Here is a 13,835-nt window from a genome sequence, read left to right as displayed (position 1 = left end):
GAAACAGTGCCTATGTGCTGCCTTTTAGAGCCCAATGCCTTATATCTACCTAGCTGTGCAGTCGAACAGAACTGCAAGACAAAATCTTTGAAGAGCAAGGCTTTTAGAAGTTACAACTTTTATGCTAATTCAAAGTTTTTCTAAACAGAGAAATATTACTTGTGCATTGAAGGTACTTTAATAGAACAGTTTAGATAACCTAACTCAAGATAGTTACTGAGTTTCCAAAGAATAAAAACAGTCTGCATCAGAAGTTAAATAGATCAAAAAAGCATTAAGTATATTTAATTTCAACAGTTTCTATTTTTTAAAATACTCACACTTTTGTTCCATTTCTTTCATTTCTTCAGGAGGAATTTTTAATTTGTCAATATGCTCTCTTACAACACTTGCCCACTTTTGTAAGGAATCCAATGCAGTCCAAGGCCTAGACATGTCTACGACCAGCATAACCAGAGTGTCCTTTAGAGAGTTAGCCTCCATTGCAAATTTAAGGAGACCTTTATGATACAGGTCACCATCCAAAATCCACACATTACATCTTGTTTGATCTGTAATAAAAAGTAGAAAATACAGATTTTAGTTTATGTCTTGTAAGTTATCCTTTTAAAATGTAGTCTATAGGATCATGGTTAGTATATTAGAATTGTGTTGACAGTTCTACTAATATCAGATTTCTTAGCTCCTGGTCTCCATGAGATGGTATGTAAAACCCAAGGAACATGCACCATCTTTGCATACAGTAACTCCTCACTTAACGTTGTAGTTATGTTCCTGAAAAATGCAACGTTAAGTGAAACGATGTTAAACAAATCCAATTTTCCCATAAGATTTAATGTAAATACGGGGGGTTAGGTTCCAAGGAAATTTTTTTGGGGCAGACAAAAGGCATTATATACTGTACAGTACTGTACTGTGGTTGGGAGGTGCCCCTGGCTTACCACACACAGGCACAGCCCACTGCAGGCAAGGACGCTAGGAAGCACCTTGTGCAGCAGCAGCGGCAGCTTCCCCCCAGAAGAACAGGCGCCGACTTTGCCCGGGGATGCTCCAGGCCCGCCTCTTCCCATCCCCGCTCCACTCCAGGCCTCTTCCCACCCCCACTCCACCTCCTCTCTGGAGCAGAGATGCGACGCTTCCCTGCTCCTCCCTCTCCCTCCCAGAAAGTCCTATGCGCTGCCAAACAGCTGTTTGGTGACGGGGGGAGCGCTGGGAGTGAGGGGAAGGAGGCAGAGAAGAGGAACTTGTGCAATGCTCCCTTGTAAAGTCGCTGCTCTTCCATAGAATCTTACAAGCAGTGGACAGAGCAGGCAGCCAAACGATGTTATAAGGGAGCATTGCACAACTTTAAATGAGCATGTTCGCTAATGGAGCAGCGACGTAACTTTGAAACAATGTTAAGCAGGAGGACGTTAAGTGAGGAGTTACTGTACCTTATATCTGCAATTTATCAGCCAACAAATTGGTTTCTTTAAAAAAGAGATACTTTAAATGCATCTTAACTTCCCTAGAGCAAGTTCCTGAAAGTGAAAGCATATTACCTCAACATAATACTTAGCACTTGTGTAACATTTTACATCTGCAAGTACTTAAAAATGTTAGTCTTCACAGTATTAGCGTAAAGCAAGTATTATAGTAAGAGAATATTTAGGCCTTCAATGCTCAAAACTATCAGCTGTCCCTTAAGAGTGAGCTAGACCAGGGCTGAAGGATCACTTTTACATCCCCGCTTTGAGCAGCCACAATCCAATATGGCTCCCTCTAATGTCTCTGCTTCTCTCTATTCGGCTATGTCTACACTACCGCGGTAAGTCGACCTATGCTATGCAACTCCAGCTACGTGAATACCGTAGCTGGAGTCAATGTACTTTAGGTCGAGTTACCGTGGGGGGTCGACAGGAGAAACTCTCCCATCGACTTACCTTACTCTTCTTGTAAGAGGTAGAATACAGGGGTCGACTGGAGAGCAATCTGCTGTCGATTTGGTGGATCTTCACTAGACCCGCTAAATCGACTCCCAATGGATCGATCTTAGGATGTTGATCCCGGCTGTAGTGTAGACATAGCCTTCTCTATGATACCCGTAAGTACTAGGGAGAGGGTGTGCCATGGCATGATGTGCCCAAACAGGCAGAAACAGTACCAGGCCTTGCAAAAGGTGGAATTACAGGAAACAGAAACCTGATTTTTTTGCAGGGGGAAAGAGAAGAGAAATGGACAGGAATACTTTACAGCTAGTCCCCTGCATCTGCAAGAAATACAAAATATCCCCTCCCCAAAATACGTATGCTCTTAAGTTTAATATAAACATTCATTTTTAATTACACATTTCCCCCCCCCCCCCCCCCAGTGAGCCATTTAAAAGTGTTGGAACATTCACAGTGATCAGGTTCAGTAAAATGAGGGCAGTTTTCCTTAAAAATCTTGTTTTTAGTGCTCATTAAGAGTGTTGGTTTGACAACATTGGATATGGAGTATTGTTTATTCACATAACAGATAAATACAGCATAGTCAGAAGTGCAAACTTCATATCACTTATCCAGTGTGCCTCATCCATCTTCCTCCTGTCATCCCCACTGACTCAATCCCACTTTTGTGGTTACCCTTATCCCTTTACAGTTCCCCACAACTTCTGCCTATTTTTCTCCTCTCTACCTTGAGCTCTCCACTCCTCCCACCAGCACAAATCTAAGTTCCACATCTGCAACCTTATGACCTCTGGTGACATTTACCCAAATCCTGGCCCTCTCTTCATCCCCACCCACTCCACCTCACATAACCATTCCCCACCATGCCTCTCATACCACCATTCTTAATCTCACACCCATCCTCCTCCTCCATCTTTTCTCTTGAGATATCTACAAAGATCACAGTAATCTATGACTGTGACACTCTGTACCTCGGGGGAACACCCAGCACCCCCATGTTCATCCTTGTAAAATGATTGTGTGGTATCCAATGCAAAGTTTGTCATATTGGGTGTCTTTGGAAGGCTCATGATGCCCTGAGCATGGTTGTTATAGTAATTGTTACAGTAATGTTATAGACTATAATTTCATGTATATAGTTATGAGGCTGAAGATGTATCCTCATGGCTTAAAGCAAGCCCAGGCAAAAAACTCTCCAAGAACAGAGAAGCAGTTCACACCTCAGGAGGGCAGGTATGGGACAAACCCAGCCCAGCCTCACAGGAACAAAGGACACTGGCCTAGGCAGCAACAAAAGAATCTGTTAGACTCTGGAGGGAGTCACCCCACTTCCTTGGGTCAGTTTGGAACTGCGATGAGATAATGCTCACCTGACTCTGAAGGGGGGGGAGGGCAAACCCAAGAGGGAAGAAAGGACATGATAAAAGGGAAAGACATTTGCCACGCACTCTCTCTCTTCCACCTATATTTACAGACACCACACCAAGCAACTGAAGCGCTGATCAAAGGGGAGAGCCTTGCTGAAGAGCAACCAGCTAGCCTGTGGTGAGACGCATCTATGTTTGTAAGGGCATTGAAAGTGTTAAGATCAGCTTAGAATGAGTTTTGCTTTTATTTAATTTGACCAAATCTGACTTGTTATGCTTGGACTTATAATCACTTAAAATTTATCTTTGTAGTTAATAAATCTGTTTATTCTACTTGAAGCAGTGCGTTAGGTTTGAAGCGTGTCAGAGACTCCCCTTGGGATAACAAGCCTGGTACATATCAATTTCTTTATTAAATTGAGAACTCATATAAGCTTGCAGTGCCCATAACTGGACACTACAGAGGTTCGTAGGGTTGTGTCTGGGACTGGAGATATTAGCTAGTGTTATTCAGTTGCACAATCCAAGGAGCAGCTTACATGCTAGAGGCTGTGCGTGAACAGCCCAGGAGTGGGGATTCTCACAGCAGAGCAGGGTAAGGCCAGCTCCCAGAGTCAAGGATTGGAGTGACCTAGCAGATTATCAGTCCAGATAACACCAGAGGGGAACGTCACAATGACCTCTTCATATTTTGCTCCCTCCAGCTCCTGCCGCTCAGAAACTTGGATCCCTTCCTCTGCCCACTCTTACGGAGGCCTCTCCTTCTTGCACTCCCCACCCTAAGACTGTGGTGTGCGTGCTGGGCTTTTCTCCTGTTCCTGATGTTTTCAATCCCTTCCTTCTCCTTTTCCACTTTCTCCTCTTTTGAGCAGTGCTGCATACAACCCTTCTCCCCTCTCCCACTCCAGGTTGCGGTCATCTACAGCAGCGGTTCTCAGCTGGGGGTCCGCAAGCCCTTTCAAGGGGGCCGTGGGACCCCGTGGCTGAAGTCTGATCCCTGCCCCCCCCCCGCAGGGTTAAAGCCAGGGGAGGCGCACGGCTGAAGCCCTGGAGCCTCGAGCCCTGGTGCTCCTTGTGGCGTAGAAGCCCTGAGCACATGGGCAGAGTTGGGGACATGGAGGGCATTGCCCCCCTCCCAGCACTGCAGTACAGGATCATGGCAGTCCCAGGGCAGTTCTACACCTCCCCACGCCCCGCCTCTCCCTGTTCAGGTAAGAGGCGGGACGCTGAAGCCCGAGCTGGGAAGTGTGGGACAACTGCTGCTCTAGCTGGTGCATGGAGCAGGAAGCAACAGCATTTCTTCCTCTCCGGCTGGTGCCCCAGGTTGAAGCTGCTCCTCAGCTCCTAGCCCCCTTTGCTTCCCCAGAGGCAGCTGGTAAGAGCCCCCCAGTTCGGGAGACCCAGCTCCTTGCCTGGCAGACCCCTCCGGGAACAGGGACCACAGGGGAGTCCTCCCAGCACACAGCCCCTAACACCCCTCTCCCTACACCCTGAGCTATGCCCTCCCTGCACCCTGAGTTACCCCCTGCCCACACACAACCCCTAGCCACCCCCTCCTCTGCACCCTGAGCTACCTCCCTGCCTGCGCACAGCCCCTAGCCACCCCTCTCCCTGCACCCTGAGCTACCCCTGCACCTGCGCACAGCCCCAGCTACCCCCTCCTTGCAAGTTGAGCTACCCCGTCTGCACACATCCCCTAGTGACTCCCTATCTCCACCCCCTGCCCTCACACAGCCCCTAGTGACCCCTTTCCCTGCACCCTAAGCTGTTTTCAAATTTTTTGAGCTAAGTCTCCCACCTCTGAGTTATAATTGTTGGTTGCATTCCCCTCTCCAACCCAGACAGGCTGGGTGGCCTGCTGAGGTGAGTCAGGGGTGGAGGTGGCACTCCCTCTCTGGACCCCGCCATGCAGAGGTGGCTCGAGACCTGCTGGCCCCTGCCCCGCCCCTAAATAGAAGTCAAACTACGCCTATGCCCAAGGCCCTGCCCCGAGGCTGCTCCTACCCCCGCTGGGCCCTGGAGTTTTTATAGCATGTTGAGGGGGGCCTCAGAGGGAAAAGGGTTGAGAACCCGTGATCTACAGTCCACCCATCAGCCTCTCCCACTGATTTTTACTCTTGGATCTCTCCTCTCCTCACAATCTTCCACTCTCATCTTCTGTGACTTCAGCTTCCATGATGATGACCCAACACAACCCTTTAACTGCACATTTCCTTGATCTTACCTCTTCATTCAAACTGCAGCCCTGATTCAATGCTCCCACTCATCAAAAATGACATTTCACTGGACTTTGTCTTCACCAAGGACTGCTTTCTATTCTCTGTTACCAAATTCCCCCTCTCCGATCTGATCTCCTACCTTTTTTCAGCACTGTCCATCAGCCACCCCAATCCCTCAACCTGTCACTACCTGTGACCTCCATTCCATCAGTGTTGATGACTTTTTCATCTGCTCCCAGCTTCCTCTTCCCTTTTTTCCATTAATATGGTTGTTTATTCTCTCCATGCTTCCACCCTTAACTTTTGCCCCCCTCTCCTATTGCAAGGTCTGCCCTGCCAACCCCTCTGGATCACCCACAACATTTGCTTCCTCTGCTCCTGCTCTTGCTATGCAGAGCATCTCTGGAGAAAGTCCCAGGACCAGTCTGACTATATCCACTATGAATTTCTCTTCCTTCCTGCCATCTTTCTAGCTAAAACAGCTCTACTTTAACTTAACTGAATCCCATACCCACAATCCCAGCTGCCTTTCTGCCACCTTTGACTTATTCCTCAAACCCTCTCCCTCCTCTAATTCTCTCTCTGCACAGAATCTCGTCAATTTCTTCCAAGAGAAAGTTAACAAAACGTGTGACCTTCCCTCAGCTTCTCTTCCCCTTCCCCTCCTACAATGCTCCTCCTCCATCACAGACTCATACGTTTTTTGTCATCTCTCCTCTAAACCATCCACTTCCCCCAGTGACCCCATCCCACCCCCTCACGACAACTCACATCCCCACCTTAACCTCTTTATCTCCTCTGGCTCTTTCCCCTCACAACACAAGCATGTGCAAGTCTCTCCCATCTTTAAAAAGCCACCATTGACCCCATTTGTCTCTCCAATTACTGCCCTATCTTCATTTCATCTCTAAATTCATTGAATACACGGTCTACAATGGCTGTCGGTAGTTCCTCTCCGCCAATCCATCCTAGACCCACTCCAATCCTGCTTCTTGCATTGAAACAGTCCTCATCAAAATCTACAAAAACCTCTTCCTCAAAGCTCAGAACCAAGACTCCATTCTTATCCTCCTTGACCTCTAATCCACCTTTGATGCTACCAACCATGCACTTTCTGAAATCTTGTCCTCTGGCTTCCATGACTGTCCTCTTCTGGTTCTCTTTCCACAACTCTAATCACTCCTTCAGTATGTCCTCTGAAGACCCTCCTCAACCCTCCTCCACATTTCTAGGGAGATTCCACAAGGCTCTGACCATGGGTCCCTGTCTCTTCTTCCTCAACACCTTATCCCTGGGTAATCGCATCCACAAACACAAATGTAACTATTCTCTCTATGCTGATGACTCTCAGATCTACTTCTCTACTCCTGACTTGTCTCCTTCTTCCAAACTAAAATCTCAGCCTTTCTTACAGCTCCTCAGGGATGTCTAGCTATGAGCTCAAACTCTATGGCTAGAACAGATTATTATTCGTTCTCTCCCCCCCCCCCCCCCCCCACACACCTCTTTTCTCAATCACTGTAGACATCACCTGCCTGTCACTCAGGACTGTAACCTGGGTGTAATCTTCGACTCGGACCTCGCTCTATCCTCATTTCCAGGCTACTCCTAAATTTTGCAATTTCTTTCTGCATAACATCTGGGGGATATGGCCTTTTCTATCCATCCAGGCTCTCATCTCACACCTCAATTACTGTAATATCCTTCTCTCTGAAATTGACAAATGCAATCTTTCTCCACTCATCCATGCAGACTGCTGCTGCAAAAATAATTTTCCTACGCCATCGTTTGACCACGTCACTCCTTTCCATCCCTCCACTGGCTCCTCCTACTAATGCATTAAACACAAGCTACCTGTGTTCACTTTCTTGGCTCATCACATTCTATCCCCACCCTACTCTCATTCACTACTGAAATGTCACTTCCTGTCTCCTATCCCCATGATGCCAACCTACATCGCCCACTTGTTTGAAAATTCCAAACAGGTACCTTCCTGTTTTGTTCCAGGCTGCCCCTGATGCTTGGGAGGGGCTCCCCATAAACAGCCACAAATCTACCTCAGTTTCCCACATCAAATATCTCCTTAAAACTATCTTCTGCTATGATGTCTACAAAATACTGGACAACTAGGCTACTGATGTGCTGAGACTACTCTCTACCATGCTGACCAATACTATCTCGTTGTTTCCTCACACTTTCCTGTTGGTCTGTTGTCTCGTCATATACTGTAAGCTCTTTGGAGCAAAGACCATCTTTTTATTCTCTCTTTGTATAGCACCTAGCTTAATGGGTTCCTAGGGCTCCTAGGGGCTATAGTAATACAAATAATAAGTATTCTAAAGACACAACACCATTCTATCCTTGAGTGTCTAAACAGAGGGTACCTATCATGATGGTTTCTGTTATGCAGATACCTGTTTATTGGGAATTGGACACACATTTCGCATAAACCAAACTGCCACTTGAAGGTAAGTGTTACTAAAGGCTTGGGCTAAATTTGAGCAAGTGACCTAGGAAATTAAAAACTCCATATCCCACTATTAGCCTGTAAGCCATCCAGTTTAGAATTAAAATCTTCTCACTGCTGAGGATACACAACTGATACTTACCATCTCTATCTTCATCATGCACATTTAAGTACAAGTATTCCATTCCTCTTCCTTTCTTGTACTCCTCTATTCCTTGCAGTTTGCCTATTAAGCTAGTTTTTCCTGCACCATCTTCCCCTAGAAAAAGACAAAAGTTAATATAGATCAAATCTCTGAGTAAATAATGTTACCTACTTACAACTTATTTTGGGGCAAATATCAGGTAACAATGGAAGTCACTCAGCTAGAACTCATGCAATCTGAAAACATGGGTGTTCGATTTATTCCAAACATATGCATCAGCCCCAACATAACAAATACTAATCATGTCTATTTATAATATTAATATATTTACCACCATTGTAGTTTTTCTACTGTAGTATTTTTAACGTTCCTCTTATTTCCTAGCTTAATTAACATTTTCAGAGCATTGCACAATCACTAACTATTTTTAAGTTAAATTTTGACGTTCAATATGGTTTAAGTCCACAAAAGCCTAGATTTCAATTCAATCCATCAGAATGCACAGAATTATTTTTCCAATATGAACATAACAGACAGTAAGTATATTATTCAAATATCTTATAAATACTATAAAGTCAACTGAAAAGTGCAGTAGTCTAAATCTTAATGTTTTGTACAATCTTTTTAAAAGCAGGTAAATGCAATGTCTTCAGATGAGAACTGGGAAAGGAAGAAATGAACAATATTTTTCTGCAGCAAATTAACTTTCCCAAAAGTATTTCCCTGGCTGCCACTACCACAGACTTCAGGTCAGCCCTCCATCAGGGTGGTAAGCAATAATTACAAGGGCAGATTAAAAGGTGATGTGTGTGAAGAGGGGTGTCACAGTTTCCTTCTCTTTCCTTTAAAAAGAAGTTTCTAGCCCTTATGGTTGCAGATATCACATCAAACACATAAACTAAGTGATGCCTATCTAAATACACATGCAGTCTGAAACAGCTCTAAAGAAGTGCTAACTATCCCATCCATTTCAGCGAAGGCCCTGTGAACTCTTCAACTCTGTAGCCAAGAGAACATGGCATTTTTTCCAACATGACAGAGAATTTGGCATTTTTGCCACGGACGTCATCATTTTGCTGCAGCAAAGTCATTTTTTCCCCCTCTCTTTGCCCTGCTAGGACCCGGCACTTGTTCAATTTCCCCACAAAGGAGAGTTAGTTGGAATGAGTTCTCCACCTCAAGGTTGCAACCAACCCACACCTCCCATACTGGGAAATGGCTGTAGTATGGAAGAAGTTGAAAACCACTGTACTACTAGGGTTACCATCCGTCCGTATTTCCCCAGACATGTCCGGCTTTTGTGTCTTTAAATAGCTGTCCGGAAGGAATTGGTAACAAGGTTAAAAGGTCCGGGATTTTTACCCCTCCCCTCCCCTCCCTCCCTTCCATGCAGAGTGCGGTGTGGTGATTGGGCGGCTGGGCCTGATTGAGCCGCTCCCATTGGCCTCCAGCAGCCAGAGCCCCTCCCCACTCCCCCCCCGCTGCCTGCAGCCCTGCAGCATGTTTTGCCTACACGTGGAACCAGCATCTGATCAGCATGGGCATAGTAAGGGGAGTCCCGGGGGGCAGTCAGGGAGCAGGGGGAGGGTTGGATAGGCCTATCTGGGGTGGGGGTGTGAATATGGGGTGGGGGGGAGGCGGGTTATATTCTTTTGTGGTGCCCGAGCTCCAGCAATATCCAGGGCCGGGGGCCCTGCTCCAGCAATATTTGGAGCTGGGTCTCTCCCCCGTCCCTGCCTGGAGCGGGCCCCGGACTCCACCTGCCACCCCCCTCCGCGCGTCGTCCCGTCCCCCCCCCCCCCCGTCCCTGGCCGAAAGAAAGCAGCACGCCCCTCTCCCCTGCCTGCTTGTGCACATTCCTACCCTGCTCCAGGCAGCAACTGCTGTCTGCTGCCCCAGGGTCCTAGTGCCCCCCATCCACTAATGGCAAGGCAGGCTGCCCTTACCCTGCCCTTCCACCCTAGCCCTGAGCCTCTCCAACGCCCCAAACCCCTCAGCCCCAGCCCTCAGCCCCCGCACCCTAATCCTCTGCCCCAGCCCTGAGCCCCCTCCTGCATCATGAACCCCTCATCTTCAGACCCACAGCCCTCACCCCTGAACCCTCTCCTATCCCCAAACTCCATCCCAAACCCCCTCCCCCTTACCACACACCCCCTCCTGCCCTCAAACTCCCTCCCAAAGCCTGCACCCCCTCCACCCCTAAACTCCATCTCAGAGCCTGCACCCCTCACCCCCTCCTGCACACCCACCCTCTGCCCCAGCCCGGAGCCTGCACCCAGCACCCAAACTCTATCCCAGAGCCTGCACTCTGCACCCTAATCCCCAGCCCAGGTCCTGCACCCCAGACCTCCTCCCCGCACCCAACCCCCCTCCCAGAGCCTTAGGCAGGTGGGGGGGGGGGCGGGTTCTGGGCACCACCAAAATTTCTACAAACCTGCCACCCATGCGGGCAGTCAGGGGACAGGTAGTGTCCTAGGGGGGCAGTTAGGGTGGGGGGTTCTCAGGAGGGGGCAGTCAGGGGACAAGAAGCAGGGGGGGTTGGGGGTTCTGAGAGGGGAAGTCAGGGGGTGGGAAGTGGATGGGGGCGGGGCTAGGGCGGGCCTCCCCCCCAGTGTCCTCTTTTTTAATTGTGGAAATATGGTAACCCTATGTACTACAGAGTTGCCTCTGTGGTAACAATTGTGAGCTGAACTTACTAGATTGGTGTATTTAGTATAGCATGATGACAGGGTTCAGTTGGGACTTGCTAAAACTATTTGACTATCATTGTAGGACAAACTTCCTGAAGTCTGTCCTAGTGGCAAAAACCTAATTCAGAAATGTATGTCTGTTGCAGTACTAGCAAATAATGGAGATAGTGTTCAGCGATTGAGGGAGCATATTCATTATCTTGTGTACTGAATGAATCAGTGGTCCCAGAAAACAATGTATGTAATCATGAAACTAGACTGCAGCATAACACTTATAATTTTCTGGATCCCAGCCCAGAGAGTACCCTCCTGCAGGCTAAAGGATACTTTGATGGGAAAGAGCAAGCCAACAGGCAGGCAGCTCATAAGGTCTGGGAGCATACACACAGTGCAGCTGAAATGGTCTGAAAATAAAGGAAGAGTAGAAAAATTAATCTGTTGCATGTGCACAAGAAGATTTTGAAAGGATTATAATTCTGATAAATCCATCCATTTTTTCATGGAGAGCACAAGAGACATTTCTCTGACCCCAGGACTGTTCCTCTGCCAAATTTCAAGTCATGCTCCAAACCAGAGGTGCAAGAGCTGTTTAAAAACAATCAGAAAAATTAACATTGGAAGCACTACCTACCCTTGCCTCATTATCATCCAGAAAGAGAACAGATATGGAAAAATTAATCCAGAGTGGTTAAAGTTTGGCAAAATTATAAGCAAATGAAAACAGGGGATTATAATGGAAAGTGTGAGGAAATACTAGCCATAGGCATTATTTCACAGGTAATAAAAAGAGAAACTTATTCCCTCCCTCAATCCTGAAGCGCAACAGTCTGTGCTTTCATCAAAATGAACTAATCCAACCATTATTTTCATGTTTGGTTCAACAGAAAAAAAACATAAGGAAAGTTTCTGTGGATGAAAAGAGGTGGTTACTGTATTCACCATGAGTGAAGTTTCCAAGTTCTGAAGTAGATGACACAGATATGCTGGATATGCTTGGAAGGGTCTCATAAGCTCCTCCTCTCAGAATATACAATAGCAAAATCTTACTTTCCCCTTATTGAGGATAAGAAAAGATTTTTATTTGACTGATTCCTGCTTTATCGAATGTCTTCAGAATCTGATTTGTACTCACGCTGAGATAGCCTCTTATCTATTTTTCCCTTTTAATACAAATTGAACCTCACTACTTTCAGCCTGTGAACATTAGCTCTTTTATTAATGTGCAATTTTATTATCTTGTCAATTAATGTGATGTTTACATTGTCATTGCCCTATCACACTATCTGTGGATTTTCTTTTATACATTCTATGCTATGTAATGTTTAATATACTATGCACTAGAACAGGTGGCCAACCTGAGCCTGAGAAGGAGCCAGAATTTACCAGTGTATATTGACAAAGAGCCACAGTAATATGTCAGCAGCCCACCCCCATCAGCTCCACACCACCCCCCTCCCCCTCCTGCCCCCCGCTTCCAGCGCCTCCCAATCAGCTATTTCGAGGCATGCAGGAGGCTCGGAGGGAGTGGGGGAAGAGCGACGGCATGGCAGGCTCAGGGGAGTGGGCGGGAAGGGGTAGAGTGGGGACAGGGGTTGAGCAGTGAGCACCCCCTGGCACACTGGAAAGTTGGCCCCTGTAGCTCCAGCCCCAGAGTCGGTGCCTATACAAGGAGCCGCATATTAACTTCAGAAGAGCTGCATGTGGCTCCGGAGCCACAGGCTGGCCACCCCTGCACTAGAAGGTATAGCATATTTTGGTTACCTCTACATTTAACTGAAATTTGGAAGGATTTATATAAAAGTTAGTATCTAGAAAATGATTAAGTATTTCACACACAGGTCAGTCACTTGCATGCCACTGAAACAGCAAAGACAGCTTTTGGAGCTACGGTTGGCTTTTCACATCCTGCTAGAACAGGGGTGGGCAAACTTTTTGGCCCGAGGGCCACATCTGGGTATGGAAATTGTATGGCAGGCCATGAATGCTCACGAAATTGGGGCTGGGATCCAGGAGGGGGTGCAGGCTCTGGCTGGGGGTGCAGGCTCTGGAGAGGGGCCAGAAATTAGGAGTTCAGGGTGCAGGAGGGGGCTCTGGGCTGGGGTAGGGGGGTGGGGCATTGGAGGGGGTGAGGGCTCTGGCTGGAGGTGCGGGCTCTGGGGTGTAACTGGGGATGAGGGATTTGGGGTGCAGGAGGGCACTCCAGGCTGTGACCGAGGGGTTCGTAGGGCAGGAGGGGGATCAGGGCTGGGGCACGGGAGGGGGTCAGGGGTGCAGGCTCTGGGCAGCGCTTACCTCAGGCAGCTACCAGAGGCAGCGTCATGTCCCTCCTCTGGCTCCCTCTGTGGAGGTGTGGCCAGGTGGCTCTCCGCACTGCCCCGTCCGCAGGTGCCGCCCCTGCACCTCCCATTGGCCACAGTTCCCAGCCAATGGGAGCTGCGGGGGTGGGGCTTGGGCCGTGTGGGGAGCACCCTGGCTACCCCTAAACGTAGGACCTGGAGGGGCGACATGCCGCTGCTTCCGGAAGCTGCACTGAGCAGCCACTGACCCCGCTGCCCGGCTGGAGTGCAGGAGCGAGGCAAGCCCCAGAGCCCGCTGTGACACTCTGTACTTCGGAGGAACACCCAGCACCCCCATGTTCATCCTTGTAAAATGATTGTGTGGTATCCAATGCAAAGTTTGTCATGTCAGGTGTCTTCAGAAGGATCATGATGCACTGAGCATGGTTGTTATAGTGATGTTATAGTAACTGTTACAGGTTATAATTTCATGTATGTAGTTAGGATACATTTTCAGGCTCATTATGGCTTAAAATAAGCACAGGAAAAAACTCTCCAAGAACAGAGAGGCAGTGAACACCTCAGCAGGGCAGGTATTGGATTGTGGATATCAGTATGATAGCATGGAACACTACTCAGGTAAGACAATCTAATGGGGTCACATTTGTTTCTTTTATCCTTATTTTATAAAGCCAGGGGAAACTTGGTCCCCTGAAAAACCTAGAACACAGCTTTAAAACAGG

At 47.7% G+C, this 13,835-nt stretch overlaps 1 protein-coding gene across 1 annotated transcript in view; it reads right to left on the bottom strand.

Annotated features, from left to right (window-relative positions):
* Nucleotides 1–13,835, bottom strand: part of DYNC1LI1 (dynein cytoplasmic 1 light intermediate chain 1) — a 61,506-nt gene that overhangs the window by 34,374 nt on the left and 13,297 nt on the right. Inside the window, exons 3-4 of the mRNA XM_065398697.1 lie at nucleotides 8,124–8,240; nucleotides 321–551 (exon numbers count right to left, since the gene is read on the bottom strand). Of these exons, the coding sequence (XP_065254769.1) occupies nucleotides 321–551; nucleotides 8,124–8,240 (348 nt within the window). The remainder of the gene's footprint in view (nucleotides 1–320; nucleotides 552–8,123; nucleotides 8,241–13,835) is intronic.

This window comes from Emys orbicularis, chromosome 2 (assembly GCF_028017835.1).
Source record: "Emys orbicularis isolate rEmyOrb1 chromosome 2, rEmyOrb1.hap1, whole genome shotgun sequence".
In the NCBI taxonomy this organism is placed as follows: Eukaryota; Metazoa; Chordata; order Testudines; family Emydidae; genus Emys; species Emys orbicularis.
This window is presented reverse-complemented; position numbering and strand designations above follow the sequence as displayed.